Consider the following 19212-nt stretch of genomic DNA (forward strand, 5'->3'; position numbering starts at 1 on the left):
ACAACTTTTGTAAGTTTTTATTTTTACTTTTATCAATTACTAGAAATTTCAGGCGACCTCGTTTGAATTCCAGGCGACCCCACGTGGGGTCCTGACCCCAAGGTTGAAAAACACTGGGTTAAAGAGATACATGGTGTTTGAGTGTGAACAGAATCATATGACTCACATGTAATGAAACACATTGACGCTGATGATACTCCATAATAGAAATCAACAATTATGTAAAAAATAAAATAAAACAGCTTAACCCACCCCACCCTGTTTGTAAATGTCTATGAGCCTCCCACCCATTTTATGACATGGAGTTGCACTTTTTGTATTGTTTCTATCTCATGAAATTAGTATGAAATAAATCAACGCTACGGTCTCTAATCAGAGGAGTTCAGATGTTCTTAACTCAGAGTCCACTGGGTCAAACAGACTTTTATCCATCTATTCTAAGCAACCTAACTCACACAAACTTGGTGATTTTGCCATAAAACTTCTGCCTCGATCAGTTAATTTATTTGTCGGTTTGTAAAATTACACATTAAAACACCAGTAGGACATGACAACAAAGGCTGCAGAAGTTCACTTTGTATTCGTAGAACATTTAGATTTAGGGGAACTTCACAGAGTCAGTTCCACGTGGATAAAGACTGCATGAAGGTGAGAAAAGAGGACATAAACCGTGGATGAAACATGTTATACAATAGAAACAAAAGGAGAAGAGGAAGTTTGTTCTGAGTTACTGGAGAAACAAACTGGACCTGTTCCCTCTGTAGATATAAACAGACGATTATCCCAACATTATGAATATTATATTTCTGCTCTGAAATCTCCTAAATCCCACTAAATCTTCTTCTCACACTGAACCTTCAAAGTAAACTGAGTGATGTTACATGAAAATCAAAACCCCTGCAAAACAAACATTCACGACGCTGTGGGAAACGTCTGCTTGAATATCGATAAATTCCTCTAATGTGAAAACAAAAAAGTATGTTATTATAACTGTAAATATGTACATTTGAGCTGCACAATCTAAAAGCTATAATCAACGAGTATCTGACATAACACACAGTAGACTGTTTCTATCAGTCATCAGGTTATTTCATACAGTCGCGGAAAAAATGATTAGACCATCAGAAGTCATCAGAAACAGTAGTGCAATCCAGTACTAACTCCTGTGTGTATCATGTGACTAAAACAGACAGAAAAGAAAACATGGAATGTCTAAAAGCACTGTTTTTGTCAGTACAATGGCATATATTGATGGAAGAACTGAAGTGATTTTGGTTATTATCAAGAAAACATGGAAAATGGATAGATATCAGCTCTTAAATTAAAATCTTATAAGCTATTTTTGTTTGTATCATTATATTTGTCCAAACAAATGTACATTTAGTTGGACCACGCACTAAAATGAACAACAAACTGAAGAAAACAAGGGTGGTCTAATAATTTTTTTCGTGACTGTACATACACTTATATAAAGACAGAAAAGAAAAACATACGTAAGAAGTGCAGGTTCTGGAATAGAATAGAATAGAATAGAATAGAATAGAATTGAATTGAATAGAATAGTTCTTTATTGTCACTGTTAGAGGAACAATGCAAATCAGTTTATCACCTCTGTTTCTTATTTAGCGGCAATGAGACTGCATAAAAGTATCACACAAATTATACTGAAAATACATACTGAGGAGTATTGACAATATACAGGGTGGGGAAGCAAAATTTACAATGAACATTTAGTTGTTTTTTCTCAGCAGGCACTACGTCAGTTGTTTTGAAACCAAACATATATTGATGTCATAATCATACCTAACACTATTATCCATACCTTTTCAGAAACTTTTGCCCATATGAGTAATCAGGAAAGCAAACGTCAAAGAGTGTGTGATTTGCTGAATGCACTCGTCACACCAAAGGAGATTTCAAAAATAGTTGGAGTGTCCATAAAGACTGTTTATAATGGAAAGAAGAGAATGACTATGAGCAAAACTATTACAAGAAAGTCTGGAAGATACTATTAAAGAAGAATGGGAGAAGTTGTCACCCGAATATTTGAGGAACACTTGCGCAAGTTTCAGGAAGCGTGTGAAGGCAGTTATTGAGAAAGAAGGAGGACACATAGAATAAAAACATTTTCTATTATGTCAATTTTCTTGTGGCAAATAAATTCTCATGACTTTCAATAAACTAATTGGTCATACACTGTCTTTCAATCCCTGCCTCAAAATATTGTAAATTTTGCTTCCCCACCCTGTACAAAAAATTACTGAGAAATACTAAAATATACAAGAAGCTAACGTCAGTATTAACACTAACTCTATAATACAGATTATATGAATATAAACTACTATGAGCTATTTTTGTTGTTACCATTATATTTGTCCAAACAAATGTACCTTTAGTTGGACCAGGCATTAAAATGAACAAGAAACTGAAGAAAACAGGGGTGGTCTAATTATTTTTCCCGCAACTGTATGTACGATATAATACCCTATTTTTACAGTTAAATTACTATTTTTCTCCACCTTTATTATTTGAAGTTTATAAACTACTCAAACTGTAATACTTGCATCAGTTAAATGTACACTGTACTTGGTGTATAATGCTCATTGTGTATTAAATGAAGATAGAAGAGTAAATCCTGGACTGTGGAGCAGCAGAAGTCAACCATCCGTGTAATGTCAGACATCACATATCAGTTTTATTGGACAGGGTGGTTTATGTGTCAAAGGCCTCAGCGTTGACAACCCAACACACACACACACACACACACTCACGCACTCACACTCACACACACACACACACACACACACACACTCACACTCCAACATCTGTTCCCAATTTGTCAAATGTAGGTTTTTGGCTTTAGCTTTCAGATCAGTTTATGCCAAACCAAACCCACCAGCACCGTCCTCAGTACCACCCAGTTCCAGTACCAGGAGCAGGACCGCCGTGAGCCTTTCTGGTCAGACTCAGTATTTGTGGGTTTGTGAGAGCTGTATTGAAGAAGCGGTTGAGTTGATCTCAGAGGAGGGTTCCTGCCTGTTGGTCGATCACAGCCGTCTCACTGTTCTTCCGTTTGTGGTTGGATGGTGCGGCTGGTTTTAATCAACCTGCATTCACTGGCTCTTTATGACAGTGGTTCTCAACCTTTTTTGGCTCGTGACCCCATTTTAATGTCACAAATTTCTGGTGACCCCAGACATTCAAAATAGAGGCATTTTTTTTGGCTAAAATTAATTTGTTTTTGATCTTGTAATAGTTTGCTATACTATGTTGCAAATAAACGTTAATTTTAGATGACATTTTGGCTCTATAACAGGGATTTTCAACCTTGGGGTCGGGACCCCATGTGGGGTTGCCTGGAATTCAAATGGGGTCGCCTGAAATTTCTACTAATTGATAAAAAATTAAAACTTACTAATAAAAATTTACATTATTTAGCCTAAATGTTGCCTAAAATTAACGTTTATTTGCAACATATTATAGCAAACTATTACACGATCCTAAACGAATCAGTTTTAGCAAATAAAAGGTCTCCGTTTAGAATGTCTGGGGTCACCTGAAATTTATAATAATTTATAAAAAAAGATTAAAAAATTTAAACTTACTAATAAAAATTTACATTATATAGCCTAAATGTTGTCTAAAATTAACGTTTATTTGCAACATAGTATAGCAAACTATTACATGATCAACAAAAAATTAATTTTAGCAAAAAAAAAAAAAAAAAAATCTCTGTTTTGAATGTCTGGGGTCAACAGAAATTTGTGATGTTAAAATGGGGTCAGGAGACAAAAAAGGTTGGGAACCACTGCTACATAATGTAAATTTTTATTTGTAAGTTTACATTTTTTATCTATTACTAGAAATTTCAGGCGACCCCATTTGAATTCCAGGCGACCCCACGTGGGGTCCCGACCTCAAGGTTGGAAAACACTGCTTTATGATGTCATGGTGCTGAACGCCGTCTGCCAACTGGAACCAGCTGTTCCCAGCCCCCAATTAACACTGCGCATTCGCTCTGTTAATGGAAATGATGTAACGCAGCACACAGCCCAGTCGATGACATGTTCACTGCTCTCCATAACTCAGACTAAACCTCTCATTTGTCTCCCCCCCGCCCCCCTCCTCCTCTGGCCTCTTTTGGCCTCTCCTCACCCTGTTTGGCCTCCTCCAGCTCTCCAGGTGCTGCTGGACCAGTCGACCAAGGCCAACTCCCCCCTGAAGGGCCACGAGAGGACGGTGCAGTACCTCCAAAGACTGGGTAAGAGGACGGTAACCACGGAAACAGGCCATAGTTCACTCCCCAGTCCAAACTAGACCTGGGGTTAGATTATAACCCAGGTTTATTATGGTTTAGGCTAAATCATACCGCTCAGGTCAGATTATATCAGCAGTGTTGAGTGAAATACACAAGGATTACTTAATTTTTTAACATTTTATTAGGGGTTCAGCTTTGTCAGGTTAATTAAATGAAAAATCTAATTAAAACTCTAAACATAGACTTAGTAAAAATATTAGACTTCCACAAAGATCGAAGACTACTACCGCACCTGTCAGTAGTATTTACACATTAAAATAAAAGCACATTATGATGCAATATAATATAAGTTTAATATAGTATAATGCACAAGTGGGGTATATTCTGGCCTGGGTTAAACGAGACCCAGGTTTAACCCATAAAGACCCAAACATCCACTGGAAACCTAAACCATCTACTGATCTAAACTGTTTAATACCTGCTGATCCACTAATCCTATCAGTACATGTAAATAATTGGTGTAAAATACAGTTATTTATCTTTTCATGGTCATCAGATATGACCCATTTGGACGTTCAGAGGCTCAGTAGTTACCATGGAAACACCATCATCTTCTACAGCACTGATTCACCAGTAAAACCCATGGAGTTGGATCAATGACAGTGGAGAAAAAGAAACAAAAATGAATTAAAAAAAACTACAAAATAATAAATTATGTGGAAAAAAAAGCAAAAAAAAAATGTGTTACAGTAAAATAAAATAAAAAAGAGTAAAATAGTTCATTTGATATGATTCAACTTTATTGTCATTGCACATGTCATGAGTACAAAGCAGCAAAATGCCATTTGCATCTAACCAGAAGTACTTAGGCAGTGATTAAATATTAAATGTTACAGATTAAAATAACATATGATACCGTATTTAACATGTTATACAGTGTATACAGGGAGTGTGGTATGAATGCTATATAGTATATGTCTACCTGAATGTCTATTATGTACAGTAGTGCAAATGGGATAATTACAGTATATACAGCATATATATGTACAGAATATATATACAGAATGTATTTTTGAACACAGAATACATATCCACAGAGAGGGGGGTGGTGGGTTGGAGGTTGTTGGGTGGTCAGTGGGTATGTTGCATATAATAAATAAGCAACAAAATGAACAAAAACCACCAAAGTAATGAATAAACTGAAAACAAATTTATAATAAATCAAACAAAATTATAAGTAACATTAACAAAAAAGCCACCAACTGAATTAAATTAAAAACAAAAAAGAAAACAGGCAAGAAAATGAACAGAAACAAGTAAAATAATAAATGAAATTAACAAAATGAACAAAAGCAAATAAGAAAATTTACAAAATAATAACGTAGAGAAAATAAGCAACCAAATGAGTAAAAAACTGAAACATTGATTCACCAGTAAAACCCATGGAGTTGGATCAGTGACAGTGGATGGACACACTGGGTTTATGTTCAGTTAATGAGAGATTTTGCTGAAAAAGTCACTTTTTCTTTAGTTTTCTTTGTTTCAATATAACAACCTTCAACTTTAATCAGAGTTTTTTAATTAAAATCTGCATGATCAGTGAATTAAATATGGAAAAATATGATTTTCACCCAAAAAATCCCTGCAAATTCAGAGAATAATATAATAATAAATGGTGATAAATCACTTAAAAAAGGTTCAGAAGGTAGAAAGCTTCCTTTGGGACCTGCCCCAAAAGTAGCTCTGGGTCTTCATGGGTTAATTTGACCTGATAAACCGGGGCTAAAACCGCTCTCACTCACAACACAACTGTCGAAGTTGTCGTCTCCTTTCGACATGTTGAATTCATCGGGGTGATTGCTGGGCAAACCTCTGAGAGATCCTTCAGCGTGATTGATTGTCGACGTTGGACACGATGTACAGTTTTCTTTTTATGTTTGATGATTTGCTCTGCAGTCTTTGCAAATGTCTGGCACCGGCTGAAAGACATCCAACTCTACTGTGTGGAGGCTTCCAGCTCCTTTGGCAGAGTTGACTTTGGTTAATTGTTGCCATGTTCGGTGTGAGGCGATAAAAAATAACACTAATTTAATTGTTCTCTACTTACAACAAACAAGTGGCACCACAACTAAGCCAGTCTGAATCGTGTTTACAGAGGGAACTATGTGCCAGATGCATGACATTTCATTACATTACAGTGTGTTTCCTGAGGTTACACAGATTGTTCTGTATAAAATCATTCTATTTTTAATCAGGATGAAGTTATTAGCTTTATTTTCCTGCAATAATGACTGAAAATGTAAGTAAATCCATCATATCAGTTGTCATACACTCAAAAACATAGACTTATTGAAAGATTTATGTGTTTTAGTTTCTATCACATTTGGATAGGGCTGTATATTGGCAAGAATCTGGCGATACGATACAAATCACAATACTAGGATCACAATATAATATATCATGATACTGTTAAAAAGGCATTTTTTTAATTGGTATTCCTTCTTTTTTAGAAGATTATACCCTGGAAGAATGGTATTACACCAGAAATCTGCACAAATACTAAAGACATTTTTATTTGATCACAACAGGATCTAATGCTATATCACAAAATGTTCCTGTGTTAAAACTTAAATTATGTTTTACAGACATTACAGTTTAAGATCCTGCTCAAATGTTCATATTCTATTAGTTCAGAACTAAGAATGACAACATTATTTTTGTGCAATCCCAACAAAGGAACTAACATTATTTAATAAAAGAGTGTTAAATAATAATAAATAAAATATAAACAAAAAAGAAGAACAAAACAAAAATGAACCTCCACAATATCTGCATTTGAATAAATACCTAAAAATACCGATACAGTATTTTTTAATATCGATACAGTATTGTGAAATGAAATATCGTAATATATTACGGAAACAATATTTTCTTACACCCCTACATTTGGATCCCATTGGTTTTCAGAGGGTTTAGTTCAGTGTTTTCCAACCTTTTTTGTCTCGTGACCCCATTTTAACATCACAAATTTCTGGTGACCTCAGACATTCAAAACAGACACATTTTTTGCTAAAAATTAATTTGTTTTTGATCATGTAATAGTATGTTGCAAATACAGGTCAATTTTTGAGGACATTTAGTCTATATAATGTATATTATTGTGGACAGAGGCAGTAAATCCAGGTGTAGATTACTGCACAAAGGGAGAATTGGATTTTCCTTGGTCAGGATATGTACAGTCAGTTCAGCTTGGATTTACAAGGCTGACAATTAATACTGAACAAACAAGAACTCAAACTATGAATTATGAAAGAGCTGCAGCATCTGAAACTGACCACAATGAACATTTGAAAGATTTAATCCAAATGGAGGGAGCATTTATAGGCAATTAAAGCAATTAAGTGTTAGATATGAGGTGTAATTTCTTTTAATGCAGTTGAAAATGATGGATGTACTTTAGTTTGTTCTGTAAAGTTGATTTTTGTTTATTTTTTTTCTCACAGGAGTGGAGAATCTGGGCATCATCTTTGAGTTTTCTCCCTGGGTGTTGAAGATTTGCCCTGAGGATGGACTGAAGGTTGATATTTCTGCGTTTCTTTCCGTTTGTTGTGAGAATAGATACTTGATTCGACTGTATTTCACGTCCACGTTCTGCTCCTCCTGTTTAGATCTTCACCGAGGACCTGACAGAGGTGGAAACTTTACCCAGAGACAAGGTTCTCCACTTCCTGAAGGAGGGCTTTAAGGAGCTGGCCATCCCATATTTAGAGCACATCATCTACGTCTGGGATGAGAAAGGCCCGGAATTTCACAATGTTATGATCCAACTGTACTTGGAGAGAGTTCAGACCCTCATGAAGGAGTACCTGAACTCACTACCAGAAGGTCAGAGCATGAGAAAATCTGAAAAATACTACCTGTTATTGCATCTGCAGACACTTAAATCACAGAAACCTGAACACTCTCACACATCTTTAACCCATAAAGACCCACTGCTACTTTTTTGGCAGTTCTCACTTGAATTTTTGTTTATCTTTTACCTTACTTAACTGATTCATTAACATTTCTTCCAATATTATGCACTGTATTTAGCATTTTTAAGAGAATATCAGGTATAGTTTATTCACTGATCATGTAGCTGTTCATCAAAACTCAGATTAAGTTGAGGCGCGTTATATCAAAAACATAGAGCAGTGACGAAAAAGTGACTTTTTCAGCGAAGATATTAATAACTGAACATAAACCCGGTGTGTCCATCCACTGTCGTTGATCCAACTCCATGGGTTTTACTGGTGAATCACTGTTGTAGAAGATGACGGTGTTTCCATGGTAACTACAGAAACTCCAAACGTCCAAATGAGCCATATCTGATGACCATGAAAAGATGAAGAACTGTATTTTACATCAATTATTTACATGTATTGATAGAATTAATGAATCAACAGGTATTAAACAGTTTAGACTACATTTACACGCAGTGGGATATCTGGTAAAAGTGAGATTTTTTCTGTGTTTGTGCCTATCGTTTACACAACAACAGTCACACCCACCAAAAATGATGGTCTCGGACAGACGTCACAGTTTTTGACAGAAATTTTGACAGAAAAATAACGAGGCCGTGTAAAGAAAGATTTTTCTGAAAACAGTCATGTGTGCACAAGGTTTTTTTTTAAACAGAGAGGGGGAAATATCTGTTTTCCAAAATACCCGGCTACGTGTAAACAGAGCCTTACATCAGTAGATGGCTTTGGTTGGCGGTGGATGTTTGGGTTTTTATGGGTTAAAACGAAAATATGGACTAAATGTACAGTATTTCAAATGACTTTCAGTATCCAAGTGAAGCAAAGTCTGAAACCAGTGAAAATGCTTTGTGTGTAATTGTAATGTCAAAGCGGCTGCTGTTTTTCAGAAGTGCTTCCTGAACACCCCACCACTTCTCACAAGAATTTATTTGTGTAATTTATCCTAGATTTTCACTGGATTGCATCAGTGCATATGGCTTCAGTTTGCCTCTGCGCAGAGTTGCCTCTGTTTGCTTTGAAAGTAAACCCTACGTCAGCATCAGGGCTGGTTATGAAGCCCATTCTTTTCCTTTTAATGCTCATCCAGGCACTGCACACTGAAAAGGATGACTCGACCAATGCAACAACATCTCCAGGGATCCTTTGCCTGGCAAATAAACTAATAAATCCAAATAACTGAATAACTAAATGTGTCTGTAGGGCAGGTTATTGCTTGTCACTGTGTTATGAAGCGTCTAACAGTACAAGGACTGACTTTAACCCATAAAGACCCAAACAACTACTGGTGACCACAACCATCTACTCATGTAAAATGATTAATAACTTCTGATCCACTAATCCTATCAATACATGTAAATAATTGGTGTTAAATTCTGTTTTATCTCAACTATTCATAGGATGAAATGTACAAAAACTTGTAAAATGAGAATAAAATGAGCATAATACTTGAAAAATAAGGAGGAAAAAAACAAACAAACCTTGAAATATCCCATAAGAGTGAACAAATCCTTCTAAAGTGAAGAGAATGTGAGCAAAATACTTGAAAAATGAGGGGTTTATAGTTTCATACCATCCAGAACCCTGTATTTATTCTGTTAACCCTCAAAAACCAAAACCATCTACTGATCTAAAAAACTGTTTAATACCTGTTGATCCATTAATCCTATCAATACATGGAAATAATAATTGGTGTAAAATACAGTTTTTTATCTTTTCATGGTCATCAGATATGACCCATTTAGACGTTCAGAGGCTCCGTAGTTACCATGGAAACACCGTCATCTTCTACAACATTGATTCACCAGTGAAACTCGTGGAGTTGGATCAATGACAGTGAATGGACACACTGGGTTTATGTTCAGTTGTTGATATTTTTGTTGAAAAACTCACTTTTTCTTCAGTTTTTCCTGTTTTTGATATAAAAACCCTTAAGTTTAATATGAGCTTTTATGAACATCTACATAGTCAATAAATTAAATACAGGAAAATGCATGATTTTAACTGATAAAACACAAAAATACCGAGGATAATATCATAATAAATGCTGATAAATCACTTGGTTAAAGGTTAAATCTAGAGAAAAATTTATTTTGTAACTGACACAGAAGCACCACTGGGTATTTATGGGTTAAGACATGATTTCTCGTCAATAAAAATCTATTATAATAAAAATCTGTTTGTGTTTTTGTAGGAAATTCTGCTGTGGCTGCAGGAAAAGAACCGGGCATGTTGGGAGAGTTCAGGAACAAACTGCTGTCATTTCTGGATATTTCTACCAGATACGAACCAGCCAGACTCATCAGTAACTTCCCCTTTGATGGTAAGAGGAGCTGAGTTCACCCTACGATGATACAAGTGTCACTGCTGCGCAAACAATGCATCACTTCAGTGGGTGAAATGGAGAAGAATGAGGGTTTTAGTGAATGCACTCAGTGTATCCCAACTAGTTCTGTGTGATGAAGTTAATGACGTACGATTGTAGAATGAAGTTAGCATCATAAGCTGCTGGATAAAAGTCCACAGACTATGAATAAGAAGTGACTGTCCTTATGAAGACTGGACTATGCATTTTCTTTTTCTTTTTTTTTTCAACATTTATTTATTAATTTTCACCATTTATTAGAACAAATTCCTTGACATACAGTTTAGTCTCACACATATTGTGCTATTCTTCTCATATATTACGTTACCATGGAAACAGCGTCATCTTCTACAACAGGGGTGTCAAACTCATTTTATTCAAGGGCCACATTTAGCACAATATGATCTGAAGCGGGCCAGACCACAAAACAAATAAATAAATTAATTAATAATAATAATAATATTTTAAAAAATGTCAACTCCAAACTTTTCACTATATTTTAGGGTGAAAAAAAATGTATTGCATCAAGAAAATGTTTAAATCTACAAACAATCCTTTAAAAAAATGTGGATAACATGTAGGGATGGGAATCAATAAGAATAAGAATTTAAGTGAAACTAAAGACGCTTTACTAATTGCTCTATTGCCGTGTTTCTACTACGTGTAACCGGTTCAACTCGTCTCGTCTCCCGTTGTTGTGCACCTCATTTCCTTTCCCCTACCTTCGGAAACTTGTATTTGAGGGGGTACAACATTTGTTGCCCACACCGGAACTGGAACTGGGCCCAGATGACAGCCTGGTGTTCACTCTGCAAACTAGATTCACAAGCGCCGCTAAGTAATGTACCAAATACGTGACATTCCTGTAAATGAATCACATGCTGTGGACAAGTGTTTGAGCAGATTGGAGGGATTCCACCCTTTTGAAGAAATGGAAGCTTTAACAGTGTTCCAAGTGGACCTGGTGTCATCTGTTTGGACCGTTTCGCCTCAGCGCCATGTTGGCCACATTCTGACCAAAATAATGCTGCGTATGCATCATCGCGCATGCGCAACGAAGGCAGAATTGATAAACAGAATCGTTATGTAGGCAGGCAAACAATTCCAAGGAATCGAGCTACTGGGATCCGGTTCTCAAAAAGAACCGGTTCTTGATTCCCATCCCTAATAACATGAACAGCTATAAACAAACTAAAAGTTATTAAGAAAAATAAGTGTAATTTTAACAATATTCTGCCTCATTTACACATGTGCATTACAACTTACAGATCACAGTGGATCAAATACAAATACACAAAACATTTAATAACAGGCAGAATATTCTAAAATTTGCTCTTACTTCTCTGAGGAGATTTCAGGTTGTTCATATTTGTTCAGGTTATTCACATTTTTTGTGAAGGATAGTTTGTAAATGTGAACACTTTCATGTCATTTTCACTTTTTTTTTGCTAAAACAAAGAAAAAAATTGCATTTCTCATTATTTATAGGTTATTATGGTAGTATCTGACCCACTTAAGAGTGAATTAGGCTAAATTTGGCTCCTGACCTAAAATGATTGTTAGTAGTTTAAGTGAAATTTTCACATTTCACAAATTTATCCAATGGCCCAGATTACACCCTTTGATGGGCTGGTTCTGGACCGTGGACCATATGTTTGACACCTGTTTTCTACATCATTGATTCACCAGTAAAACCCATGGAGTTGGATCAATGACAGTGGATGGACACACTGGGTTTATATTCAGTTGATGAGAGATTGGACTGGAAAAGACTCTTTTTCTTCAGTTTTCTCTGTTTCTGAGTCAGTTTCTTCTCTGCTCAGTGTCACTGAATCAAAAATATCACCATATTTATGACAATTAGTACTTTGCCTCAGGATAAGTTATTTCCAAAGCTGTTTATTATTAGAAAAAACATATCAATATCTTTAGTATTTAATTTTACTATAAAGCAAATAAGTCATAACTTTGGTGCCAGAAAAATGAACGTATATATATTTACAGGCTCTGAGGAGGAGTGTGTCTTCCCCTTATGACCATATGTTATTTTCATAGGGGAAAGTTTTCATCTGGTCTTATATGTTGTATTGAGTGTGAGGAGTGTAACTTGTGCCTCTGACCTTGTTTTCCACGTCCAAGGCCTTCTGGAGGAACGGGCTCTGCTCCTGGGACGGATGGGCAAACACGAACAGGCGCTGTTCATCTACGTCCACATCCTCAAAGACACTTACATGGCTGAAGAGTGAGGCTTGCACCACACACACACACACACACACACACACACACACACACACACACAGAGGCTCACACTGTACAACCCAAATGAATGTAGAATATAGAATAGAATAGAATAGAATAGAATAGAATAGAATAGAATAGAATTGAATAGAATAGAATAGAGTCAAGTACAGTACAGTAGAATAAAAATAGAATAGAATAGAATAAAGTAGAGTCAAGTACAGCAGAATAAAAATGGAATAGAATAGAATAAAGTAGAGTCGAGTACAGTACAGTAGAATAAAAATAGAACAGAACAGAATAGAACAGAGTAGAGTAGAATAGAGTCGAGTACAGTACAGTAGAATAAAAACAGAATGGAACAGAATAGAGTAGAGGAATAGAATAGAATAGAATAGAATAGAATAGAATAGAATAGAATAGAATAGAATAGAATAGAATAGCCTTTATTGTCATTGTGTGTTCAGTGCTACTCCAGTCAGTGCAACAACATTAATAAAACACCAACACTACAGAAAATAAGAATTGAGCAAATATAAAATCTCAAAAAATTAAAAAGTAAAATAAGAAAACAAAATATAAAAATAAAAAATAGACATAAAATACGAATAGATACAATATTTACAATATTAACAGTGTGTATGTCTATGAAAGTTTATAAAAATAGTGTATTTATGTTTGATAAATATTGATATTGCATGGTTATTGCACATTAATGGAAGTGACTGTACAGAAAGACACCAGTTATTACTTTTTGTAGTTAAGTTTGGTGACAGCTGTTTGGGAAGAAACAGTCTAAAACTCATTAAACGTGGAGGTGAAATGGGTTTGAAGAGTCAAAGCTAAAATGGATTGTAATTCGGGTTACCTTATTGGAGCGCTGTCAGTGTCAGTTGTTCACATCATGGAGCTCAGACGTCCTGTGTGTTCTCTCTCTGCAGATACTGTTACCGACATTACAACAGTCAGATTGAAGGAAATAAAGATGTAAGTATGACCTGTTTGGGTAAATTTCATCCCTTTTCTTCGTCTTACAGGTATGTTCTCTGTCTGCTGCTTCCCCTTGGGTTCTAGTAGATCTATGTTCTGTTATGTTGTTTTTTTTTGGAGACCACTTTCTGCATTTTTTACACTCTGTTTCTCTCTGTTAAGTGTCTTTGTGTTTGCAGAAAGGGCTGTACAAATATAATGGATTATTTATGTAACAGGCACCAATGACCGGCATGTTGCCAAGGTTAGACAGAAAACAGGAGCAGGCTTTTTTTCCCTCAATCTAACTAGAAATGACAGCTGCTGTTGTTGTCTATTATCAGTTAAAAATGTTGGCTTTAGTTTGTGACCAAGGGCAAGGAACGTTTACTGGATAAAGTCTGTTAAATTCACTATGGGTGTGCATTCCATTCAGTTTTAAATCCAGATTTCAGTGGAATATTCTATTAACTCAGAGGGTACAGGTGTGTTTTTGTGCTGAAATACTGTTTTTTTTACTTTATTTTTGTCTTGTTGGATCTTTACAGATAACTTTAACTTTCATTCAGAACTTGAAATCTGCCTTAAAACGTGAAAGAAATAATCTACATTTGTCTTGATAATTATGAATATTGACTGAAAGGAAAACTGATGCTTGAGATAAACCGTTCATGAACATCTTTTTTTTGTTTGTTTTTTTTTTTTGTTTTTTTTAACCCGTCACCACCGCCCCTTTATTTTTCATTACAGTTTAATTTAAAGTTCATGAACATCTGTGCGTGTCCTCTACAGGTGTATCTGTCTCTGCTGCGAATGTACCTGTCTCCTCCTGACGTCCACTGTCTGGGACCAATCAAGATGGAGCTGTCAGAGCCTCAGGCCAACCTCCAGGCCGCCCTGCAGGTCCTGGAGCTCCACCACAGCAAGCTCAACACCACCAAGGTAAAGCACCAGCAGGCCTCAGCCTCAGCCGGAGCACAAAACCCAGGAAATATTCACAAATCTGAGGGTAAATGAAGGACGCAACGTACACTATGTGGACAAAAGTATGTGGAATCCAGGTGTTTCTTTTCGTACAGGGGTCTGGGATACGAAACAATAATGACTAATGCCTGAATATAGTTTTATATAAACTATATGGGCATAAATATTGGGACACATCATGTCTACAGCTGTAAGATGTCCTGTTCACAAGGATTTGAGATAAAAACATCAATATTTCCTTGACGTTTAATGGTAGATTTTTCTTCCTTAGTGAGAAGAAAGTAGATGGTTAGTTGTGGTAGAAAATTATTATTTACAGTCAGAGCAGGAGAAATGTTTCATAAATTTAGAGGAAGAACATTTAAAATTATAGCCATGGATAAAAAAAAAATCAAAATCAGTGTTGAGAAAAATTTTTAAAAAAAATCAAAATCAGTGGTGAGAGAAGTCAAAACCATCTCTGAAGCATTGTGGAAACAAAGATGAAAATTTTAACCAAACTAACTGATGCAATGATATTTATCCCAATGTAAAACTATATTATTCTGACATTAATCATTAGTCATTGGTTTAAATTGTTTTCTTTTTATCCATGGCTATGATTTTAAATGTTCTACCTCTAAATTTATGAAATATTTTTTGTGCTCTGACTGTAAATAATAATTTTCTACCAACAACTAACCATCTACTTTCCTCATATCTCACTGAGGAAGAAAAATCTATCATTAAACTTAGGAAATATTGATGTTTTTATGTCAAATCATCATGAACAAGACATCTTAGATAGATATGATATGTCTCAATATTTATGTCTATATACTTTATATAAAACCATATTATGCCATTAGTCATTATTGTTTTGTATCCCAGACCCCTGTTAGAAAAGAAACACCTGAATTCAACGTGTCCACATACTTTTGTCCATATAGTGGATGTTTAATGTGGACAAGGAAGGTGAATGAAGTTTTTTTTTTTTTTTTTAGCTAAAGCTGTCTGTTAATAGTACAAATTTAATATACTGCTGTAGATGAACTACAGTCCTTCCACAGTTCACTCAGTTCTAGTTACATTCACCTGAATCCAACGTGTCCACATACTTTTGTCCATAGCGTGTATGTTTCTATATGATGGCAGACTCTGCTCTCACCCCTAAATCCAGCTTTTATTGACATCAGTGTCCATATTGAGGTTAAAACTGCTCATTAAAATCACAAACCAGCGCCTGGTTTTCAGTTTGTGTTCTTAATATGAGACGAGTGTTTGCCATTGTTCAAATTCCGTTCTAATCACTGCTGTTTGTGACAGGATGTGCCAGTTAAAATGCTTGTTTAGACATTAAAATTAGATAAAATAACACGATTAATCCTGACACGCGCTCGGTGTGAAATTAAAGCGGCGGCTGAGCAACTTGTCTAAGGATTTGATTTGTTTTTAGTAAAAGATAAGAGGGGTTTGCGCTGTCGGGGGTAATCAAGCTGCTTCCAGATCCCCATCTCCCTCCAGAGGCTGTTTGATGCAGGTTGGCTTTGATGGGATTTCTTTCATTTACCTGCTTTAACCACGTGCACGCACAACCAAAATAGCAAAGAGTTAATTGAATAAAAGCCGTTCGGTTCGGAAACTAGCGCATGACCTATTTTTCTGTTAAAGCTTGTCCTCTGTTCGTGTCCAAATCAACAGAATACTGTCTGGTAAAGTAGAAATCCCACGAGAAGGGCTTTTTTAGTGGAGTTTAGTTGTTGTTTTTCTGTCAGACTCAGTGGAAAAGTGTTCAAATGTGTCTTCACAGTCCAGAATCAGCCGTCAAATACCTGCATCAGTAGATCCGCTCCTGTTGTTTATCTGCTCACATGTCCCTGAGTTGATATTTGTTTTATACAACTAGTATTCTAACTGGATTTAGAGTAGAGTAGAGTAGAGCAGAGTAGAGTAGAGTAGAGAACAGAGTAGAGAGTAGAGTAGAATAGAGTAGAATAGAGTAGAGAATAGAGAGTAGAGTAGAATAGAATAGAGTAGAGAATAGAGTGTAGACTAGAGAATATAACAGAACAGAGTAGAGTAGAGTAAAGATTATCATAGAACAATGTAGAATAGAATAGAGATTAGCATAGAATAGAAAATAGAATAGAGTAGAGTAGAATAGAATAGAATAGAATAGAATAGAATAGAATAGAAAAGAGATTAGCATAGAATAGAAAATAGAATAGAATAGAGATTAGCATTGAACAGTGTAGAATAGAATAGACTAGAATAGACTAGAATAGAATAGATATTAGCATAAACTAGACTAGACTAGAGTAGAATAGAATAGAGATTAGAATAGAATAGAATAGAGATTAGAATAGAATAGAATAGAGATTAGAATAGAATAGAATAGAATAGAATAGAATAGAATAGAGATTATACTAGAATAGACTAGACTAGAATAGAATAGAATAGAGATTAGATTAGAATAGAATAGAATAGAATAGAATAGAATAGAATAGAATAGAATAGAATAGAATAGAATAGAATAGAATAGAATAGAATAGAGATTAGCATGGAACAGTTTAGAATACAATACAATGCAATAGAGATTAGATTAGAACAGTTCAGACTAGAATAGAATAGAATAGAATAGAATAGAATAGAATAGAATAGAATAGAGATTAGATTAGAATAGAATAGAGATTAGCATGGAACAGTTTAGAATACAATACAATAGAGATTAGATTAGAACAGTTTAGACTAGACTAGACTAGACTAGACTAGAATAGAATAGACTAGACTAGACTAGAATAGAATAGAATAGAATAGAATAGAATAGAGATTAGATTAGAACAATTTTGATTAGAATAGAACAGTTTAGAGTAGAGTAGAGTAGAGATAAGCATCGAACAGATTAGAATGGAATAGAGTAGAGATTAGCACAGAACTGTTTAGAATAGAATAGAATAGAATAGAATAGAATAGAATAGAATAGAATATTTTGATTATATAAACATTTAATCATTTTGATCAGAAGTATAGTGTGATGATTGACAGGTGGAACCCTTTAATTGTCTATTGTTTATGACCGATACACGAAGTCCCAACACCGGATGCTTGGAATGTAATGTGCTGTGAGTGTGTTCATGCTGTGGTGAAAGAGCGGAGGGAATATTAGCAAATGTGGGAAAAGATGGGAAATAGAAGTTTCAGCAGAAGCGATTGGAGGAGTAACTATTCAGAACCTGGTTAAAGCCTGTGGACGGTAAACTGACATAAAACTATATATAAAACTGTATCTGCAGTTGGACATGGACATTAAAAAGCATGACATTAGATTTACTGACACCTGCAGAAACCCTGTATCATATGCTTGTATATTTTCCTTCATGTAATTAAAATGACAAAGATAAAGTATTATATAATTCATAGGGTTGTCATATCCCAATAGTCTGAGATAACAATTTAACCCAAACTAACCAATGCAATGATATTTATCTCATAATCTAAAACTATATTCTGACATGAGTCATTATTTTTTTTGTGTCCCAGGCCCCTGTTAGAAAAGAAACACCTGAATCCACCTGTGTCCACATACTTTTGTCCACAGGTGTAGTGTTTCAGGTAAAAGACATATTACTGGTTGATTTAAAGCTAATGTGATTGTGTGTGACATGTGTGTGTGTGTGTGTGTGTGTGTGTGTGTGTGTGTGTGTGTGTGCGTGCGTGCGTGCGTGCGTGTGTGTGGTATCAGTGCAGGTTTCTGGGTGTGTTTGGTTAGAGGTCCCTGAGGTGGAGGCTGTTCATCTGCTCTTTGGGTTCCACTCCTCAGTCCCTCATTGACTTTAATGGCTCTGCTTTCATTTCCTCTGGCCTCGCTCCCAGACTCGACTCTGCCAACGCTGAATAAAGAGCTGCAAGACCGAACAAAACTCCAGGCCAATCTCCAACATCAGCCTGTGTTTTTATTCTGAGCTCATCTTTAACTCTTATGTCACTGTTCGGAGACAACTCGTTTTAACCCTTTAGGCACCGGAGAGTTTTCAAATATTTAATTTTGACATAAAAATGTCAAACAGCTGTACAGGGTGGGGAAGCAAAATTTACAATGAGCATTTAGTTGTTTTTTCTCAGCAGGCACTATGTCAATTGTTTTGAAACCAAACATATATTGATGTCATAATCATACCTAACACTATTATCCATACCTTTTCAGAAACTTTTGCCCATATGAGTAATCAGGAAAGCAAACGTCAAAGAGTGTGTGATTTGCTGAATGCACTCGTCACACCAAAGGAGATTTCAAAAATAGTTGGAGTGTCCATAAAGACTGTTTATAATGGAAAGAAGAGAATGACTATGAGCAAAACTATTACAATAAAGTCTGGAAGATACTATTAAAGAAGAATGGG

At 35.5% G+C, this 19212-nt stretch overlaps 1 protein-coding gene across 3 annotated transcripts in view; it reads left to right on the forward strand.

Annotated features, from left to right (window-relative positions):
• LOC115413803 (vam6/Vps39-like protein) overlaps nt 1-19212 on the forward strand; it is a 76185-nt gene that overhangs the window by 45610 nt on the left and 11363 nt on the right. For all 3 annotated transcript variants that reach the window (XM_030126901.1, XM_030126902.1, XM_030126903.1), the window contains exons 16-22: nt 4175-4261; nt 7762-7835; nt 7927-8143; nt 10472-10600; nt 12782-12884; nt 13822-13867; nt 14642-14791. In XM_030126901.1, the coding sequence (XP_029982761.1) occupies nt 4175-4261; nt 7762-7835; nt 7927-8143; nt 10472-10600; nt 12782-12884; nt 13822-13867; nt 14642-14791 (806 nt within the window). The remainder of the gene's footprint in view (nt 1-4174; nt 4262-7761; nt 7836-7926; nt 8144-10471; nt 10601-12781; nt 12885-13821; nt 13868-14641; nt 14792-19212) is intronic.

The sequence above is a fragment of the Sphaeramia orbicularis genome, chromosome 22, assembly GCF_902148855.1.
Source record: "Sphaeramia orbicularis chromosome 22, fSphaOr1.1, whole genome shotgun sequence".
Classification (NCBI taxonomy): domain Eukaryota; kingdom Metazoa; phylum Chordata; class Actinopteri; order Kurtiformes; family Apogonidae; genus Sphaeramia; species Sphaeramia orbicularis.